A 19229-nucleotide genomic window follows, 5' to 3' on the forward strand; every position below is an offset into this window, starting at 1 on the left:
TCAGTTACAGATATAAAAAATATTTATTATCTTTAAATGACCTCTCCTCCATGCGCCAAATCCAATTAAATGAACACATTGGAAGCTCCAGAATGCTGGCAGTGGCCCAGAAAGGGCCAAAACCTGAATGGGATCTTTAAGGTTTTTTTTAAAAAAGTATTAGTGGCTTGGCTCTTTTCCCTCTCTGCCAATAAGAAGTGGCAGTAATGAACTGCCACACCATCAAAATGGGTGGGTTATGAGCTTACGGTTCAGTTTGAATGGGAAGATGAACTTGCCCAATAATCTTTGGACATTCATGTCAATGCTTTTGGAAAATAAAAAGAGAGGTTGCAGAATTATTTTTTTAAACAACACAACACCAGCATTTACTGTGGAAAAGGAACTTTGCTGTGGGAAGCTTAGAGGTCTCAAGTGTAAAATCTCTTGAGATACTGAGTTTGAGGCACAGAGAGTTCTAGGGTGGTGTATTCCAGCCAGAGTAGGATAGCACCACAACAGTGGAGTTCATTCACAGCACGAGACCTCCTTTACAGCACAAAACTAGTCTGGTAACCATGCGACAGCTCTGGTAACCATGGGACAGCAGCATGAAGAGCAAAGATGCAGCACTGCTTCATGTGTAGGATGCTGGTGAAGCAAGATGATAGTGGATTCTTGCCTGGGAAAGTGCTGCTGCCCAGCGGGGGTGAGGGAACAGATCCAGCACAATTACATAGGATAGTTCAACACCACATCCTGTTTGGCCAGTTCCAGCAACATAGGGTCATCGAAGAACTTGCTGATGCTCACGTCCTCACTTAGCCCCTGAAAGAGAGATAATGAGAAGGCAAGCATTAGATAGGAGAGAAATAATGGAGAGGAAACTGTGTGTGTGCTCCATTGGAGAGAAAGAACTGCAGAATCCAAAAGAGACAAGATGGATTGCTGTTTAAGCCTTACCTTCCTGCGTCTAGTCTTTATCATGAACTCTCTGGCCAGATGGGGTGCTGGCTGTGGTTCAAGAGGTCTGATCACAATGCTTTTGTCTAATGGGTCACCTGGCACAATCTGGAACATAAGGAACACTCAGTGTGAGTAAAAGAACTGTAGATCCCTCAACAGCCCAAAGAGAATCGCCAAAATATCCAGGCTTGGTTATTCACCAAGCAGGTATACAGAAACTTTTGCAGTTTCCCAGAGAATCTGTATTATTTTTACAGTGCACCCACATCATATGCGGGTGCACTTTACACAGCTTTCAGCTTATGCTGAAAGCCGCTCACCATAAAAGGCAATGGTGCATGTGCCTGCACACACTGCGTGCACAAGCCCCATTGTTTTAAATGGGGCTTGAGCATCCGCAGAATTTCCCTTATGTGGGGTGGGTCCAGAATGGATCCCCCGTGTAAGGGAAGGGCACCCTCTGAATAGAATAAAAGATTTTGAAAGGATTATTTGGTTTTGCAGTACAATGTCAGCTTTACTGTAGCGCCATCCCACACCATCTCAAAACTCCATCTTCTATCAGTTGGCACTAGTAGATTAAATCAAGGCTATTTATGATTAATAAGAGAGTAGGGAGGGACTCAAAAGAGTCTCTACTATATGTGAAAAAAAGGATGTAAACATTTATTGGTCAAGCCAATAAATTTTCTTGGCATGAAATATAGAGTGTCTTGAAGCAGAATGAGAGCATATTATATACAAAGAATGTTTAGCTCAAGTTCCAAGTTCTGTCTGCCACACTAATCAGGGTTACTTCCTGCTGTTGGGACTGGAAGAGCCTGACTTTGAATAATTGTGCATCTCAGGCATGGAGTTTTGAGTGAAAGCACAACAAATCTGAAGCCCTAACTTGTTGTTCTGCTACTCTAATGTCACTTACCTGCCAGTGGTGGAAGACAGAGAGTGAGAATGCTTGTCCTTGAGTGTGAGTTCTGAGGTCTGTCTCAAACCCAAATGAATCAATAGCTGGGATGAATGCTTTTATGGTGTACAAAGGAGAGCCTGGGATTGGTGCATCTTGGGTCACATGGCCTCTATAAATATTGCAAAAAAAAAAAATATGGCTGAGGTTTCCTCCACATGTACTTGTCAGTGTTCCCTCTCAGTGTCCCCGGAATCATACCAGATGATTCAGGAGATCATCTGTGCTTACTAATGGGTAACAAAAGTAGTATGACAAGGAAAGACAGAAAATCGGGTGAACTGGAGAGAGACCTATAGATACAAAACACAGTATAAATAATAGTATAGAAGTAGTGGGATGTTTGGGATTACTGTGAGGTAAAACTTAATATAAGCACATCTTGATGAAAAAGAGCAATCCAATACCTTTGCTCAACTTCAATCAAGAACCCTTAGGAAAGCTCAAAAAGCACACCACAATGGAGAAATCAATCTGTCTCCTGCAGTTGGTACCCAGGCCAGAATGAGCCATTAAAAGACCTTGCCAACTCTAGGGCTTTGGTATTAGGAAGCAGCTGAGCAAAGTGCCTTCAATGGGCAACTTAACTTCAAAATAGAGAGGGGGAATGGGTATGCAAACTAAGACTTCTCCTGTACCACTTTTGACCATATTTAGTCCTCTTTGCAAAGGAGCAAAGTGAGAAAATGATGGCATTGTTGGGGAAGTGGCTGGATGTCTTCCTTAAAAGAAATTTATACTCATGGCCATCTTCACATCTTGGCAACCACAATTAACAGAAAAAAAGCTAGTGCAGATTGCAAGTGATGAGATTTTCACCATCATCCTTGGTATTCTCCATTCAGTATTCAATATTGGCAGAAAACAGTAAAATAATAAAGAGGTGGTATTTTCAAGAAAATTACCACTCCTCCCCGCCCTGCTGCTGACAGGTTTTAGAAAACAGATCTGTATTCTTTCTCAGTTCAGCAACATGGCAATAAAAAGGCTAATGAACATAAATGTTTCTTACCTTCGCCTGGCCAAAACTGTGTACACTGCAGACACACAGTCAGCAGGGGCTTGGACCTCCACAAAGTAATATGGCTCCATTAATCGGGGAGTGGCCTGTGGGAAAACAGAGAGCAGCCACAAAGAAGCATTTAGAGAATAATGTTCTGATAACACATCACATCAACTTTAAATTCTCAGTCCTTTGCCCTGAATGTATCCAACACCTCTTTCATCTATCTTTCTTCATACTCCTCCTTCTGAGGTCCAAAGGTTCTGTATCCACCAGGTTATGACATCTCAGCATAATTGTTAGTTATTATCTCTTATACACTTGTTGTTGTGTGCCTTCAACTCATTTCTGACTTATGGAGACCCTGTCATGGGGTTTTCTTGGCAAGATTTGTTTACTGGGGGTTGCCTTTGTCATCTGAGGCTGAAAGAGTATGATTTGCCCAGTGTCAACCAGTGGATTTCCATAGCTGAGCAGGAATTTGAAACATGGTTTCCAGAGTCATGGTCCAACACTCAAACCACTATGCCATGCTGGCTCCTGTAAATTACCATACTCTTTATGAAGCAATGTTACATCAGGAGTCAAAGTAAGAATGACAGGATGAAAACAATCCCTTAGATTATTAAAGCTGTTTTAGCTCTCCACCTACTGAAGATAAAAACCTTTAGGAACATGTGCCTGCCAGGCGTGACAGTTATAAATGCCCACCAGTCATGGTAGCTACATATCATTTCCAGTATAAGAGACGGTATGCCTCTCTATACAATCTATGGGGAACACCCATCTCCTTTTTGTGGGCTATTCAGAGGTATTTGGTTGGCTGCTTCTGGAACAGAATACTGGACAACATAAGGATGTGGTCTGAAGCAGTAAGTCTCTCCTTAAAAGTATCTAAGCTGCCTGATACAGTGTTAGACCTGGTCCGTTTAACTAGCTGACTTCAGACAGAGGTCCTTTCCAGCTCTACATGCAGATGCCCAAAGACTGAATGCAGCGTATGTGTTCAATTACTGAGCTATGACTCCTCCAACAAGGCACTTTTCATTATTTTCATTCTTCCATCTCAGTTTTCCAATTAACTAAAATAATATTTCAAAAGCACATTAATGCAAAATTACAGTCAAACATTTAACACGGCAGTTAAAAAGCATTTCAAAAAGTGTTTTAAAGAGCTTCTTTTACTGCCTGTGAGAACAGAATGGTCTTTTCTTGGCATCAAAAATATCCTTTTGTAGGACTGCTGGCCTTTGTTGCCATGCCAGATGTTTCTTACCATGAGGAAAGCAGAATACACCACCCGACGGGCTGTTGGGATGATCTGTCCACCTCCCCGATGCAATGGTTCCTGAGCAATCACAGCATCCAGGATCTTAAATTTCACATTGCGGATCACTGCAACAAAAGGAAGCAAAGAACACTGGCACGAGGTGCAGAGGTGGTTCATACAACCAAGAGCCCTCATGGTTATTGGTATAGATCCTTCATAGGGAAAATTGTCACAGGAGACTTTAACTATATAACTTACTAATTTAATTTATTGGTAGCTTATTTGCATCCTGAATTTTGCACAACTAAACTCTCTGCAGCTGTTGTTGCTACATGCTTCAAGCCAAGTCTGATTTATGGTAATCTTATCACAGAGTTTTCTTAGCAAGGTTTATTCATATTATTATTATTATTCAGAAGATGTTTTTCACTACCTTCCTTTAAGGCTGAGAGAGCACAACATGCCAAAGTCACTTATTGAATATCTGTGGCCAAGCAAGGATCTGAGCTCTGGTCTCCTGTCTCCTATTCAGACACTCAAACCTTCCCACCACATTGTAAGTTATATAGATCACTTATTTTGAGGGTCCACAGAAGCTTTAGGAACCCCACCCCCGCCCCAGTCCTTAAAAGGCCTTTCCAGTTACTTTAAATTCATTTTGGTTTCTCCTGGAAAAAAGAAAGCTGAAAACAATGTAAGGGGATACTGTTGAAAGATAAGTGTAGTTACACTGGATCCCACAGTTGTCTGACTGAATGGACAACAGGCGCCAAGGCCAACAGCTCACCCAATGCACAATGGTGGAAGAAATAAAAAGTAAGACAGAGGACTGGATATGTGTTTGTGGAAAGACAGGGTACACTAGAGATAGCACTCGTGTATCTCTGAAAAAGTGAAACTACTGTTAGAACTATTTTCACACCCAAATAGTGCCCCAATGAGAATTCCAGCTTTAATGAGTACATAACAGCAACTGAATTTGCTTAGGATTCAAATTTCTGTGTTCAGAAGTGGTGGTGAAGAAATAAGGTTAAATAATTTCTATGGTATATTCAGTTTATTTCTGGGAAGTGTAAACATAAAAACCAGGAATTATCTTCTAGTCCACTTTTTTCTAGATAAACCTAGCAATGTGGGAATTAAATACCCTGGAACTGTTGTAATGTCAGACTCATCAACATGTAACAGACAATATGTCTGGAAAGGGAAGAGCTTGAAAATTCCCACAAGAGAATTTATAATTCTTAATTTTTACTTACACTCATCACAGAGTGGTCCTTCTCTAGTTCCCCACTGGAATCCCTGCACAATACTGTCTTTCACAGAACCCAAAAGAGTTTTATCAACCTGTAAAGGAGAAACAGATGACACAGCAGCAATGAGAAAGAGTGAGTGACTACAAATAAACCTGAATACTTCTTACCAAAGCTCCCCTGTACAGAGCTCAGAAAAGTTACTTTTTTGGACTACAGCTTCCAGAATCCATTAGACAGAATGCTGGTGGGAAATTCTGGGAACTGTAGTTCAAAAAGTATTGTTTCCAAACTGTCCACAGGCATGCGATAAGGAGGTCAAACATAGCCTTGGGACCAATTTAGTGTCTCAACAGCAGTTCAGAGCCAGAGAATATGTTCTTTATTCCTTCTTCCTCATTATAATCTGCTGAGAGGAAGTGGCAGTTTCCAGGCCAAACTTTTCTTCAAAGATCTTGCATGCTAGTGGACAGTGTGGAAAACACTCCAATATTCTAGAATGAAGAACAAGCGGGAGAGGGAATCTGAAATAAAACGTGCTATGTGATTTTTTGCTTTGATCTCCACAGACATCATTTACTATCTCTTTATTTATATCCCACATTTCTCCTGAGACTCAAAGCAGCTTACAAAAAAGAGAACACAATAAAACACATGCAGCTAAAACATACAAAATTCAGATTAAAACAGCATTAAATAACAACAGAATTATAACCAATTAAAATGTTATTTTAAAACAGATTAAAAACAGTACAAGACCATAAAAGTCATTTTTGTTAAAACGAGTTTCCAAAAGCTTGCTGGAAAAAGTCTTCACTGAAAAGACAACAGAAAACTCTCCAGTACTTGAATTTAAAACTGCATTATTTCTACAGAAGAGGCCTTTACTCAATTTAGGCTCAAAGCCCAACCCAAACACTCCTGCAAGCTCTTTACCTCAGAAGGCAAGGTGTCATCCACCAAGATGTTTGGTCCAGTAGCATCTGGCCCAAAGGCCCAGATAGAACGAGCAGCCAACAAATCCCAGTCATACTTGGTCTGGAAAAATTCACCCAACTTTTTTCTAATGAAAGATACGTAAATATTACCAGAAGAAAAGGGGGAGACCTTAAAGATCATCCAGCTTAAACTTTCTGTCTAAACATATATTGCAGCATAATCTAGCTCTTAACTGATACTTGCTCATCCACCCCTTAAATATTTCTTAGGGAAGGCTGTAGCATATATTGTTTAAATATGACACTGACTTGCCTATTCTGCTGGGAATGCTTTGACTGAAAGTTCCTGCATGGCAGGGGATTGGACTGGATGGCCCTTGTGGTCTCTTCCAACTCTATGATTCAGTTCAGTTATTTAAGGAGACCTAGTAGTGAAGTGGTTAAATGCTGGTACTCCAACCTCTCACAGCTACAAGGTTGTGAGTTCGATCCTGCAGGGCTCCAAGGTCAACTCAGCCTTGCATCCTTCTGTAGGTAGCTAAAATAATTAACCAGCTTGTTGAGAGAAATTAGCTTATACATTGTAAACTGCTTAGGAAATGTTTAAGTGCACTGATAAGCAATATAGAAATGTACTCACTATTGCTAGAGTTACTGCTAAATATCTGAAGGGATTCTAAATATCTGAAGAGATGGAGCAAATATTTTCTGCAGCTCCAGAGTAAAGGACCTGGAGCAATGATGGTTCAAACTACAGGAAAAGAGATGCCACTCAATATTAGGAAGAACTTCCTGATAGTATGAGCTGTTTGACAGCAGAACACACTCCCTTGTAGTGGAGTCTCCTTCTTTGGAGGTTTTAAAACAGAGGCTGGATGGCCATCTGTTGGGGTATGTTGATTGTGTATTCCTGTATGGCAGAGGTTGGACTTCGTGGCCTTTGAGTCTCTTCCAATGCTATGATTCTATGAAGACTGCACCACTTCCCTTGGCAACCTGCCTATAACTTCTAGAATTTCTAAAGCACTAAAATGAACATGACATTTGTTTAAATACAAAGAACAAGCTTTTAAAAAGACTATTTACCACTACACATAAGGTATCACAATTTAAAGGGTAAAGCAGGCTTTCTAGGATGTGTTTGAAGATGGAGGGATAAAATGGGTTGGGAATGTTGAGGATACTTGCTTCCAAAGCTCGCTCAAAACACCAGTTCTTGGGCAAGCTCAGCTCCATACCTGTTCCATGTTATTTGCACTACTTCATTCTCAATATCTTCAGCCAGACCTTTCTCCAGTGGCTCAGCAATCATGGTGATCTTGTTCCTGAACAAAAAAACAAACAAATGTCGTTTAGCAGGGAAAAGAAAGGTGGAATGTAGAAAACATTAATGAAGGTTTTCTTTAATATAGTTGAACTTCATTCTGAAGCTCATTCTATTGGGGGACTGTTGTATGATTGAAACAATTGTTGTCCTTCCTACTTCAGACCCTCTAAACAGGATGGAAAACTGTATCCTAGTTTCTTGGCCTAGTTTCAGAAGTTGCCAAGTTATCAGCTCAGACCCTGTTGAGAGCTATGTGTTCTGGCTCTGACAGCCCACTGAAAAGGGAAGGAGAAAAGAGGTTGGTGGCAACCCATACGCTAAGGTCTTTGGTTCTATTCGCTACAAACATGCAGCTCAGTACATTATTACTTGAAATGTGGTCCCTAGCAGAAAATGAACACCCATCACTGCTTTTGAGTACTAAAAGATATCCACCACTAATTGTCTGCTTTCTAGGAGTCCAGGAGCTACATTTTTTATTTTAAACATCAGGTCTCATCTTATTTGGTTGTGTCTCCTACATTTGAAATTTAGCTTGACAAGTAATTCAAAATAGCAAGTGTGAGCAAGAGGGGCCTGTGGCTATTTAGCCTCCTTTCTAGGCAAGATTACATATATTCTTCTGCCTGTGGAAGAATGCCTATGGCAGTATGGGGATATGGCAAAGGAAGATGAATAGATTGCTGAACAATGACAGCTGCCACAATGAGGGATTCAAAATGGCTTCCATATCATATTGTTTATCACTTAGCCTGAAGACTTTTAAATATGACATACCCAACACTGCATGAACTACTGCAGCTAAGGGCTAGGCAGAACATTTCTGAATAGAGTAACATCTTCTTTCTAGCAAACAGTGTTAGTGTGAGTCTATCACAAGACAGCGTTTAGTTAAAAAAAAACACACAACCAACCAAAACAACAGCATTATAATCATACTTCTTATTTGGTGTCTCAGCAAAACACTTCAGGGAAGATGTTTCCACAACTGTCTCACAGAATGTGACAACAGGATCAGCAACCTTTAAAAACAGGAGAATTGGCAGAGATAATAATTAGGTCATGGGCCAACTACCCAGCCTTTCTTATGAATAAACCAAAGTACTTTCAAGTATTTTGGATGGAAGACTGCCCACTAAGTCAACACCAGGGGCAGATTAGAAAACACTCTTTTTTTTTTTACCTTGATATCAATTTCTGAGTACATTTTCCGCAAGTCGTGCATTACACAGTCAAGATAGAGCTCGCCTGTTCCCAATATTACATGTTCTCCAGATTCTTCAACCTGAAAGGAGATGCACAGGAGAAAACGTAAGAAAACATACACCATTCTGAACTCCATGTGGACTGCAATAGCAGCTAGACTGTTCTCATTTCCTGATGATTCCCCATCTGAGTTCTCCAAACAGATAACACACCTTAGTAGTAAGAGAGGGATAACTCTTGTTGACCTTCCGCAGCCCATCCAGCATCTTGGGTAGCTCAGAGGGATTTACAGGCTCTACTGCAATTTTGATGACAGAAGTGGTATTGAACTTCAAGGGACGGAATATCTGAGCCTGAAAACAAACATTATATTAACATTATTTAAATGATACCTTAAGTCCAAATAGTTCTTGGAACTCATGTATTAGGATTGTTTTTTTGTTTTTTACAGACATGCCAAACTAAAGCTGCTTCAGGACACTTTGGAGGTATGCTGTTTAAATGTTGCATGCATCCTAAGAGTCTGGAAGCCAGGCCAAAGCCACGCTCCAGTCCTAAGGACTATTACAGCAGGATAAGTCTTCTGGATCCCATGTACCTGAAACAAAGGGTGGGATCCATGTCTTCCCACTTATTTTAAAGACTGCTGTAGCAAAATCCAATACTGATTTGGGGTAGAGCTAAGAAAGGTTATATGGTTACCTAGGTCATCACTAAAAGAGAGGAGTGGAGAAAGTTGCCAGTAATACTAAAGGGATGGTGTCACAAAAATGCCAAGAGCAGTGGAATATAAACCTTTACTACATATTTTAAATAATTCCTGATGCAAGCTCACTACTATACAAAGCCATGTGAAAAGATGTTGGTAATGACAGAATGAGATGGAGGATGGAATCTTAGCAGGAAGGAATGAAAGCAAAGGCTCCATTTCAAGTGCTAAGAGGATCTGAAGCAGCCTATAGCAGATATGTAGTCATAAAAATGGAACCACCTTAGACATGAAACTGATTGCTGCGTGAGGAGAAATAAAGAACACCATCTTGGTCTACCATTAAGAACATCAATAATGTTGTTTTGTAACCTGTTTCCATTATCTATCAGAGAAGGGAAATGCTAATATTAGTTGCCCTACCTCTTCATTGCCCCTGGGCTCAGTGATGGTGGCTGTCTTCACAATAGGCTGGTCCACTCCTTCAATGAGTACCCAATTGCCAGCAGGCACCCTGTTGACCTCTATGTGGTACCTGAAAAATGATATCTGTTAGTACAACGCTGGCATTCCTGTTCTTCATGGCTAGAAAACCTCCCCCAAACTGTTTGTCACACACTAGCAACTGCCACTCTCTTTTAAGGGAACTACTGACTTCAATACAGTGTATGGGCATGGACACAGTTCCATAGTGTATCTCTCAATTGGCAGCTAAGAATGTAAATTAAGCAAAAAAGGCACTACCACATATATTCAAGTATAAGTCAACTTCATGTATAAGTCGAGGTCAGGTTTTGGAGCCAAAATTATAGATTTTGATGTGACCCATGGACAAGTTGAGGGTAAAACTTAGGGTCCTGTAATAAAGTATCTAAAGGAAAATGCCAAAGAAAATTCCAGCAGGTATAACTGTGGTCAGACTAAAGCTGGATGGATGAGAGAATAGAGGGGTCACAATGCTTCCAGGACAGATGACAACTGTTGCCCTTAACCAGGGAATGCTTTCTTTTGTAAAATAAGAATTAAAGTACAGTACCTACACTGACCCACGAGTCAACTCAGCTTTTTGGGGACAATATTTTGACTGAAATTTCTAGACTTATACATGAGTATATACACTACTCTGTGTGTGAAAAACTTCAAGATCAATCTATCACCAATGCTACTAAGAAAACTATCATTCCTTGCCTTTGTCATTGGCTGCTGAAGAACCCAGAGAGAAGTTAGCAAGCCCCCACTGTTAACTATGAATAACAACTTAATTAAAGCTGAGTTAAAGTCAACAAGTGCATGGATTGACCTATCAGAGTCTTGCCAAAAGTTGTGTGCCATATTCAACTTTCTGAGAATCTTAACTTAAGTTCTTAACTAAGAATGTGGAGATAAGAAACAAGTGTGCAGAGACCAAAAAATGTTGGTCCCTAACCTGGGACAGTTCTGCACAGCAAGCACAGTCACACTCACCATTCGTAGGTAATCTCAGAAAAGTTGCCAGATTGTGTCCTGGACTTCACATTACACCCAAACTCTACACATGAAAGATACAAAATGATGACCTAGTTCATCCAGAAGCACCTACCTTGCTACTGAGATCCACAGGCGTCCCACAGTGCAAATTTGTGAGTCTTCCTCATCTTCTAGGGTGTAGTTTTCTCCAAGGACCTTGACGGGCTGCCCTGCATGGATAGTCCCACTCAACACCCTACCAAAAGCATGGAACTGGACCCCATCATCTGTACTGTACATCTTTGTGGTGTGGCACATGAGTGGACCCTTTCCAAAGAAAAAGTTTTGCAAAGATCAGATTTTGTGCAAAGAACATCCATGGTACGCCACTTTTCAGGCAGAAGGAAGCAATCATGAAAATAGCAGCCATTGCTCAGAAGAAAAGCTGCTACTTTGCAAATCTGATCACTGGCATTTTGGTATACTAAATCTCAAATGTGTTTTCCAAGAGGGTTTGAAGACTCACTACTGAGTGCAAAGGCTAAAACAACTGGACTAAATGGATACCTGATCTAATTCTATGAAAGTCAGTTCACTGTAGGCATTCACTTATCTTGTAGACCTATTTTTGCTGTATCCATCACTGGATTCCCCAAAGAAACATCAAACTATAATTTTATAAGAGTGCTAAGAACAACCTTGTGACATACATAAATCAAACTAAACAAGACATTGTCAGCCACATCCATTGTTCTTAGTTATCTGTTATCTTCACACAGAAAGGGGTGTGATGCTCTGATTTTATCTAAAGGGACATATGGGGAATGGAATGCTTCCCTGCCTAATTTCTTGTTCCTTTCTGCCCAGTACTAGAAGCAAACTAGTCTAAGGGAAAAGATGCCTGGGGAGATTGGGCTTCAACATCAATCACTTGTGTACCCAATTTGATGTTAAAATTTGACTTTTCTCAACTGAACATACATGCAAAGGACAAACACATGATCAAGCAAGTATAACTGCTGCTTCCACTATGCCTAGATTGCCTACAGACTCCTAGTTCCCTTAAGGAGCTAAAATCCCATTTCTGGGAGCTTAAACCTTTAGGAGTAGGACTTACTCCTTGGTCCACCAGGCCTTTCCTATTTCTTCAATCCATTAATAACAGGCTTAGCATACAGACTAACAATTTTCTGTGATGTTGCTAACATAAACATAAAGAGGATGCGTTTATCAGTTTTCATATCACAGTACAAATGAACCTCACCATAGTTTTAAATCACATCTAATGTGGAGAATAGTTCCCATGTACACCATCTGAAGCTCCCTAAGCAATTTCTAAGGAGGCCAGCTTTAAATCACCTTCAGCAGGAGATGGGAAAATTTGGCCCTTAGATGTTTTGGACTTCAATTGCCAGAAACCTCAACCAATATGGTCAATGGCAAAGGATTGTGGGAGTCGCAAACTAATACATTTGGGAGTGAAACTGGCTCCCCATCATTGAGCTACAGTGCTAGAGAAAACCTCAGCTCAAAAGAACCTTGAACGAAGTTAATTCCAGGTAAAGCAACGTTCTGATTCAACACCTGTTTCCCTTTCCTTAATGTTAAATTAATTTCTTCATTTTCTTAGTATCACTCAGGCCCTGCTATGCAACCTAGGCAGTTTCCATTACACACAGAGAAGGACAATATATGAAGTGCTTACATCAGGGTCACATTCACTCATGGCCTCCCCCAGGTCAGAGTCAACTCCACCAGTATAAGTGTGCTCAATCTTGGTCTTTGCTCCTGCTTTCGGGGAAGGGATGTGTTGCACGCACATATCCACAAAGCCTAGGAAAACAAAACTTAGTGAAATAGCAATACAGCAACTAAAATGACAAACATGTACATTCCACAGGCTTACAACCTTTCTGCTTCAAGGAAACCTTTTCTACATTCACTTAAGTACATCTGAATACATTGGAATTTATTCTATGATAAGATTCTTCAACTTCATACCCTCAGGATGTGCTGGACTACAAATCCCATTATTCCTGCCCTCACGGCCAGCAGCTAGATTTGGAAGTCCAGCAAGCCTGGAAGCTCCCAGTTGGGGCAGGCTTCCATAGCAATTTCTTTCTATCCCTTGTGGACTCAGTTGACTTCACTCTGCAGAAGACATCTGACCCTACTGTGAGCACTGCCTAACAAGGTGTGTGAGGGCAGATAGGTTGCCTTTTGCTTATGTTTCCCAACTATTTGTTGATCTGAACTAGTAGTTTATGAACCAGGGCATGCATCTTCTTGCTCTCCTGGCAGCACGATGAGGCAGAAGACAAGAGAGGATTTGGCTGGTGCAATCAGATTTATACAAATGATGTCACTTTGATATGAACTTCACTGACTACATCGTTTCTGGATTCAATCTGAGGTGATGATAGTATACACATTTAAAGTATGGCTTAGTACCCAAATATCCACAGATGCTTACCATACCAACCCAGTCATATGTTAAGATCTGTATCACTGTTTTGTGGATTTTGGATGTTATTATACTTTGCTACATGGCTAAGATGGCTACCCCAGATATATCTTCTGCTAATGTCTTTCTACAGATGGCTATATCAAGCAAAAAGTATACTTCAAAAAATGGAAGGACTTTCTCAGTAGTGGCATGTCGAGGATGGAGCAGACTTGCTGAGAGGCTATATTGCAAGCTTTTCAAGACCAGGCTAAAATATCTTTGTTCATCCAAGCCTTTTATTTTCTTTTTAATATGGGTTTTAGCTGTTCTATTGTACTGAATTCTGTAGTTCAATGGATTATAAGCCTCCCTGAAATTCTAAATAGAATAATGTTTTAATTAAATACAAATCAATAAATCATCATCATGCTCCAAGATACAAAAAATCCACAGATCATCCATTGAAATCATGGATTAGTGTTTTAACAATAGACAAAACAAAAAACCAATTCACAATATTTAAGGTCAACTCTTCTAGGGAAATACACATTGTTTAATTACCGAAAACCTTTGGGAAATCCTTTGGAAATATTTTAATTCCAGTTTACATTGATTAATCAGTACATTATATTAAAACATGTTTAGCTGTCAATAATGTTAAATGTATCCTTTAAATCATTAAACTGCAAATGTTATTTTTATGTCTTTTAAAATTTTTAAAAGTATTATGGTGCAATAGAAGGATTATGCATCTTTGAATATGTTTAAAAAATGCAAATGGAATGTGTTACTACTGGCATACATCCCTATAGTATACTTTTCCAGTTCTTATTATTCCATAAAAACGCATTAATTTGAGAACAGAACAAAGGGAGAATACATACAATGGGACAGCCTCAGGATCATACACATTAACCCGATGACACTTTTATTCTGCCCTTCCTCCAAAGAGCTCAAAACAATGTAGATAGTTCCCACTTCAGTATTATTCACAAAGGCACCCTAGAAGTCTTTGGCTAAGAAATAATGACTAGCCAAAGATCACAGAGTGAGATCAACATGCACAAGAATAAACGTTTCTCCATCCCAACAGGCACTAGTGTATCTAGCTCAACTTATTCCCATATAAGCAAAATGGCTGACATCCTCTCCTTTAGAATAAAGAAAGGACTGTATTTGGGAACAACTTTGTAGTGAGTGAAACTCTTGCCTCCTTGCCCTCCTGATAAGGATCGGAATTTCAGCCCCTCCAGTCCTGGACAGATACTATCCAATACACCAATGTATCTTGAATTAACTATTTGGAATAAAGACCACTGTATAATTAGAATCTGTAACAAAGGTTGAAGTGGAATTTCTCAAAATCCTTATCTTGAGCTTGTTGTTCTAGCAGGGGAGCACAGCTATTGTATACCCTTGACCGAAGAACGGTACACTCCTATCTGGGATGGTTGCCCTCTTCTACCGAGCGCACTACTTTGGGAGGGATGCACATTGAGCGGTGAGGGAGGAAGGGGACACCCACCTACGGTGAAGCCTACCTGTGAACTCTCCAAAAAATTTCTTGCAGACAAGCCTCAGGAGGGGGCGGATGTTGAGTTTCAGTTCCTCTTTCGTCAAATGGATCCCCAGTTCATCCAATGTTCGTGGCAAGGTGGTGTCAACATCCCCAACCACCTGTGGGAAGAAGAGGGAGATGAATGGTGACAGCTTTAAGTCAGCCTTCCCCAATCTGATGCTCTCAATTTGCTTTGGAATTCACACCCCATCAGCACCAGACAGCATGTCCAATAGTAAAGAAATTATCAATGCTGCAAAATAATATGAGGCTGAACTCTTTCCCTGTCACCACATTCTTGTGCTTCTTCTGCACTGCCATGGTACTGCAGCACATATCCAAAAAACTATCTAACAAGCTATGATAGACTGGACCAAAGCTGGGCGGGGGGGGGGGGGGGAAGGGGCTTAAAAACAATCATACACACAGAAAGGGAAGGGAGAGATGAGCTTCCTCTCCTGGGCTGCATCTACACTGAGAAATAACCCAATCTGACATCACTTTAACTACTATGGCTCAATGCTATGGAATTCTGGGAATTGTTGTTTGCACATTTAGCCTTCTATATCAAAGAGCTCTAATTCCACAACAAACTACCAATTCCCAGAATTCCATAGCATGGAGCCATGACAGTTAAAGTGCTGTCAAACTGGATTGTTTCTGCAATGAGGATGCAGCCCTACACAAATTTTTTGAAATGGAGCCCAAGCTTCTCGTATTGTAAGAACAACCCACTTTATCAACATTTACAGCCAGCAGTCAAAGACATACCTGAGCCAGTATTTTGTAAAGAGGTTCCAGAATGAATTCTACAAAGCTCCTCTGGGAACTGCTAGTTGGAGCCTTTTTAGTGAACTTTCTCCTAGGAAACAGAAGATGATATGTGACTAAATTTGAACCTAGTCTATTTAATAGGCCTTTCCTGACAGCTTTATCTGAGAAAATGTCAGACTCAGTACTAAAATAGTTAATCTGGATAAACAAAATGAAAAACCCATTCCTCTTTCCTTCTCCCAGCCATGATGCTTGAGAAACAGAGAACAATTGCAACTAGCAATTATTATTTTTTTAAAATCCTATATTTCTCTGTGTCAGTAACTAATACGCTTGAGTTCTGAGACTTGATACTGTTAATGTAAAATCATCCCTACTGAACTTCCCCACACTTGGCATCAATGGATGGAGTGCATCAGATAACAGTAGCATGCAAATTGCCTTGGTTGCGTGGTGTAATTGTGAATGGATGGATTAGTCTATTTTCAGTCTAAAAATGTTTCACATATTCATTCAGAGCTCTGTACAGATCCACTTCCACATTCATGTATTTACTGTAGATGAACAGCATAGTACGGTATATGTACAAAAATTCATATGTATTTTTTGTTAAAATGCAGATTTTTTACACTTTTATATATTTTTACACTTGGAATGTTTTGAAACAGAAAACTATCACAAAATTTAAAGAAATCTAACATTGGAAGAAAAGCTGCATTATGATCGACATATTATTTGGGGATATCAGAAAAGAAAGGTCAAACTAAGTTCTTAAGCTTCTCTAGAAGTAATTTAGTAATTTCTTCAGCACTTCTGCTTTCTAGATTGTATACTAATTCATGAAAACATTGATGTCAGTGCAACAGCGTTCATGTGTGAATGGTCAGAATAAAGGGCTACCTAATGAAAGTTGTGCTTATGATGAGTGTGATTTTAAGAGAACTCTAACACAAATATTGACAATATCTTTGCACCTGATAGACAGTCCAGGGAGAGAAATGTCTTGATCTCTTCTCTGACTAATATAATGCTTGCAATGTTCTGACACTGCACATACATAGCCTAAAGAAAGCTGCAATGGAAAATGCCTATCAAAAAGGAGACAATGAAAAAAAAAAGCCAATCCTTACGTCTTGGGATTAAAGTAAATGTCTCCCCAAAGCCGCTTAGCAAACTCCTGATAGTTGATGTCTCCTGTACAAACAGCAAGAGGAAAAGGAGGGTCTCAGTTATGCAGATGTTCTATTGCTGGATTTAAAGTATGCAGAAAGTCAAGATTGCTAGCTTTATCATCAACAGTCACTTGCTTTGAAGCTACATCATTTCTTTGATCTTAGCCTACTTAATTCAGACCCACTCTAGCTACATATAAAAGGAGAACACATTGTCAACCATACAATAGTATGCACAGCATCCAGTTGTCAATTATTTATCTCTATCACACTCTAATGTTATTAGGGGGGGGGGAGGGAATCTAGTTTCTAGCTAATAAATGGATGAGGCAATGCAAACAGGACAAAGCTCTGCTGTTAATGAGTTCCACTGATTTCTACAGGATAATGTCACTGAGCTGAAAGGAAGAAGGGAAGAAAGGGAAAAACCATGAAAGACACTTACAGCCCTGCTCACCCCCAATTCTTGTCCCTTCAAAAGACAAGTCTCCCATTGCTCAGCTTGTACTATGGCAGAACTTTGACACACACACACCCTACAACTCTCAAAACAGGAAAAGCTAAAAAGTACAGTATATACTTTTGCAAAATGTAGCTGAGTTTCACAACATGGGCAAGCTTTTCATGCAGAGTCAAAAAAGAGCCAAGGTCTCCCAATGAGGAGACATATTTTGGTTGACCCTTACCATACATGTCAGTGTAGATCTTGGCAAAGGAACCCAATGTGAAACAGATACTGTACTGGGAGCTGGCAAAACAGACATTGCCCAGAAGTGGAGAAAGAATCAGGTTTTCATCTGTAGAATACATGCTGCAAAACAAACAAACAAAAAGTTTTAAAAATCAGGTACTCACTCCTTATGAGAATAAATATTCACAACAACCCTGTGATGTAAGATCAGGCTGAGAATATACACTCATCCCTCCATATTTGTGGCTTTTATATTTGCAGATTTGATTATTCACGGATTTGATTAATATGTTCTCTCTAGGAATATCTAGGATCCTCCCCAGTGCAACTCTATGATCAACTTTAAGTAAAAGTTGCACTGAAAGACCTAGAGATTCCTAGAGGGAATACTCTACTAGGCATTTGTAGCTCCTCCAGTGCAGTTCTATGGTAAGTGTTTGTCGGACGTTGACCACAGAGTTGCACTGGAGGATCTAGAGATTCCTAGCAAGGTGTCCTCTCAGGTAAAAACATGGTGTTTTTGTTATTTGCTGTTTTTCCATATTCACGGGGGTCTTGTGCCCCTAACCCTAGTACAGCCCAATGTCATCCTTGGACTGTGGACTAGGATTTTAACCAAGGTAAAACAATTTTTGTCTTCATAAATTTGGACTGAATTCACATGTTTTACCTCTACATCACCCAAAATGTTGAGGAATCCATTGTTCTCTGCCTGCAAAGAGGCCTGTAACCTCACTGGAATGGAGACCTATTGGATTGCAAAAGAGGGGTCCCTGTTGAGATGCAAATGGACTTTAAATTTCCTGGACTTTGAAAATCTCCCTATTGCCCCATGGCTAGGAGGAGGAGGAGCCTGCCTGCAAAAGATATCCTCCCCATCAAAACATTTTTACTAAGGACTGAAACAACATGCAGGCATATGACTAACATCTGTAATTGTTTTTTCTTCTTCTCTTTTTTGGTTTGTAACATCTTGCCTGATGAAGAAGCCTATGGAGCTTCAAAAGCTTGCAACAAGTATATTGTGCATTTCAGTTGGCCAATAAAAGCATCACTGATTGAGTTTTGTTTGTATTCCTTAAAATCTAAGAAAGACTGCAAATGCCCATCAGCAGATTCATTGCTATGAATTAACTGCAATCTGGAAGAGTACATTTTATTCAGTGAAAGTGAGAATTAAGGGTATATTTGCTTATTTTTGTACAACTAATTTTGTTGTGGTAATAAGCAATAAAATAATATTACAAACAAAGAACAAAGTTTACTGACTTTTTAAATTCTGTTATTTTTTCTCCATTATCTCTCAATGGCATTTTCACTGTTTTCATTTTAGGGATTCTTCAACACTGGACCAGCTGAACTGTCTTGCTTTTAATTAATGAATTAGTTAAATGAAAGTGTTTTTACTGCTTACCAAAACCACAGTTCTAATTAATTAAAATGACAGGAAAGATGAAAAAAATCATGGCACAATAAAAAAAAACAACCTAAAACTCTTCTGATATCTGATGTAATGATACACCGACA

General features: G+C 39.8%; 1 protein-coding gene across 1 annotated transcript in view; it reads right to left on the reverse strand.

The window, feature by feature from the left end:
- The window catches only part of EFTUD2 (elongation factor Tu GTP binding domain containing 2), a 32789-nt gene continuing 13560 nt past the window's right edge, over nt 1-19229 (reverse strand). Inside the window, exons 11-28 of the mRNA XM_042475180.1 lie at nt 17698-17822; nt 16970-17033; nt 15837-15927; nt 15049-15184; nt 12767-12894; nt 11195-11388; nt 10039-10150; nt 9119-9259; nt 8884-8985; nt 8640-8722; nt 7612-7698; nt 6372-6498; nt 5442-5529; nt 4189-4307; nt 2922-3016; nt 1868-2021; nt 943-1050; nt 1-807 (exon numbers count right to left, since the gene is read on the reverse strand). Of these exons, the coding sequence (XP_042331114.1) occupies nt 712-807; nt 943-1050; nt 1868-2021; nt 2922-3016; nt 4189-4307; nt 5442-5529; nt 6372-6498; nt 7612-7698; nt 8640-8722; nt 8884-8985; nt 9119-9259; nt 10039-10150; nt 11195-11388; nt 12767-12894; nt 15049-15184; nt 15837-15927; nt 16970-17033; nt 17698-17822 (2050 nt within the window). The 3' untranslated portion in view covers nt 1-711. The remainder of the gene's footprint in view (nt 808-942; nt 1051-1867; nt 2022-2921; nt 3017-4188; nt 4308-5441; nt 5530-6371; nt 6499-7611; nt 7699-8639; nt 8723-8883; nt 8986-9118; nt 9260-10038; nt 10151-11194; nt 11389-12766; nt 12895-15048; nt 15185-15836; nt 15928-16969; nt 17034-17697; nt 17823-19229) is intronic.

Source organism: Sceloporus undulatus, chromosome 6 (genome assembly GCF_019175285.1).
Source record: "Sceloporus undulatus isolate JIND9_A2432 ecotype Alabama chromosome 6, SceUnd_v1.1, whole genome shotgun sequence".
In the NCBI taxonomy this organism is placed as follows: Eukaryota; Metazoa; Chordata; class Lepidosauria; order Squamata; family Phrynosomatidae; genus Sceloporus; species Sceloporus undulatus.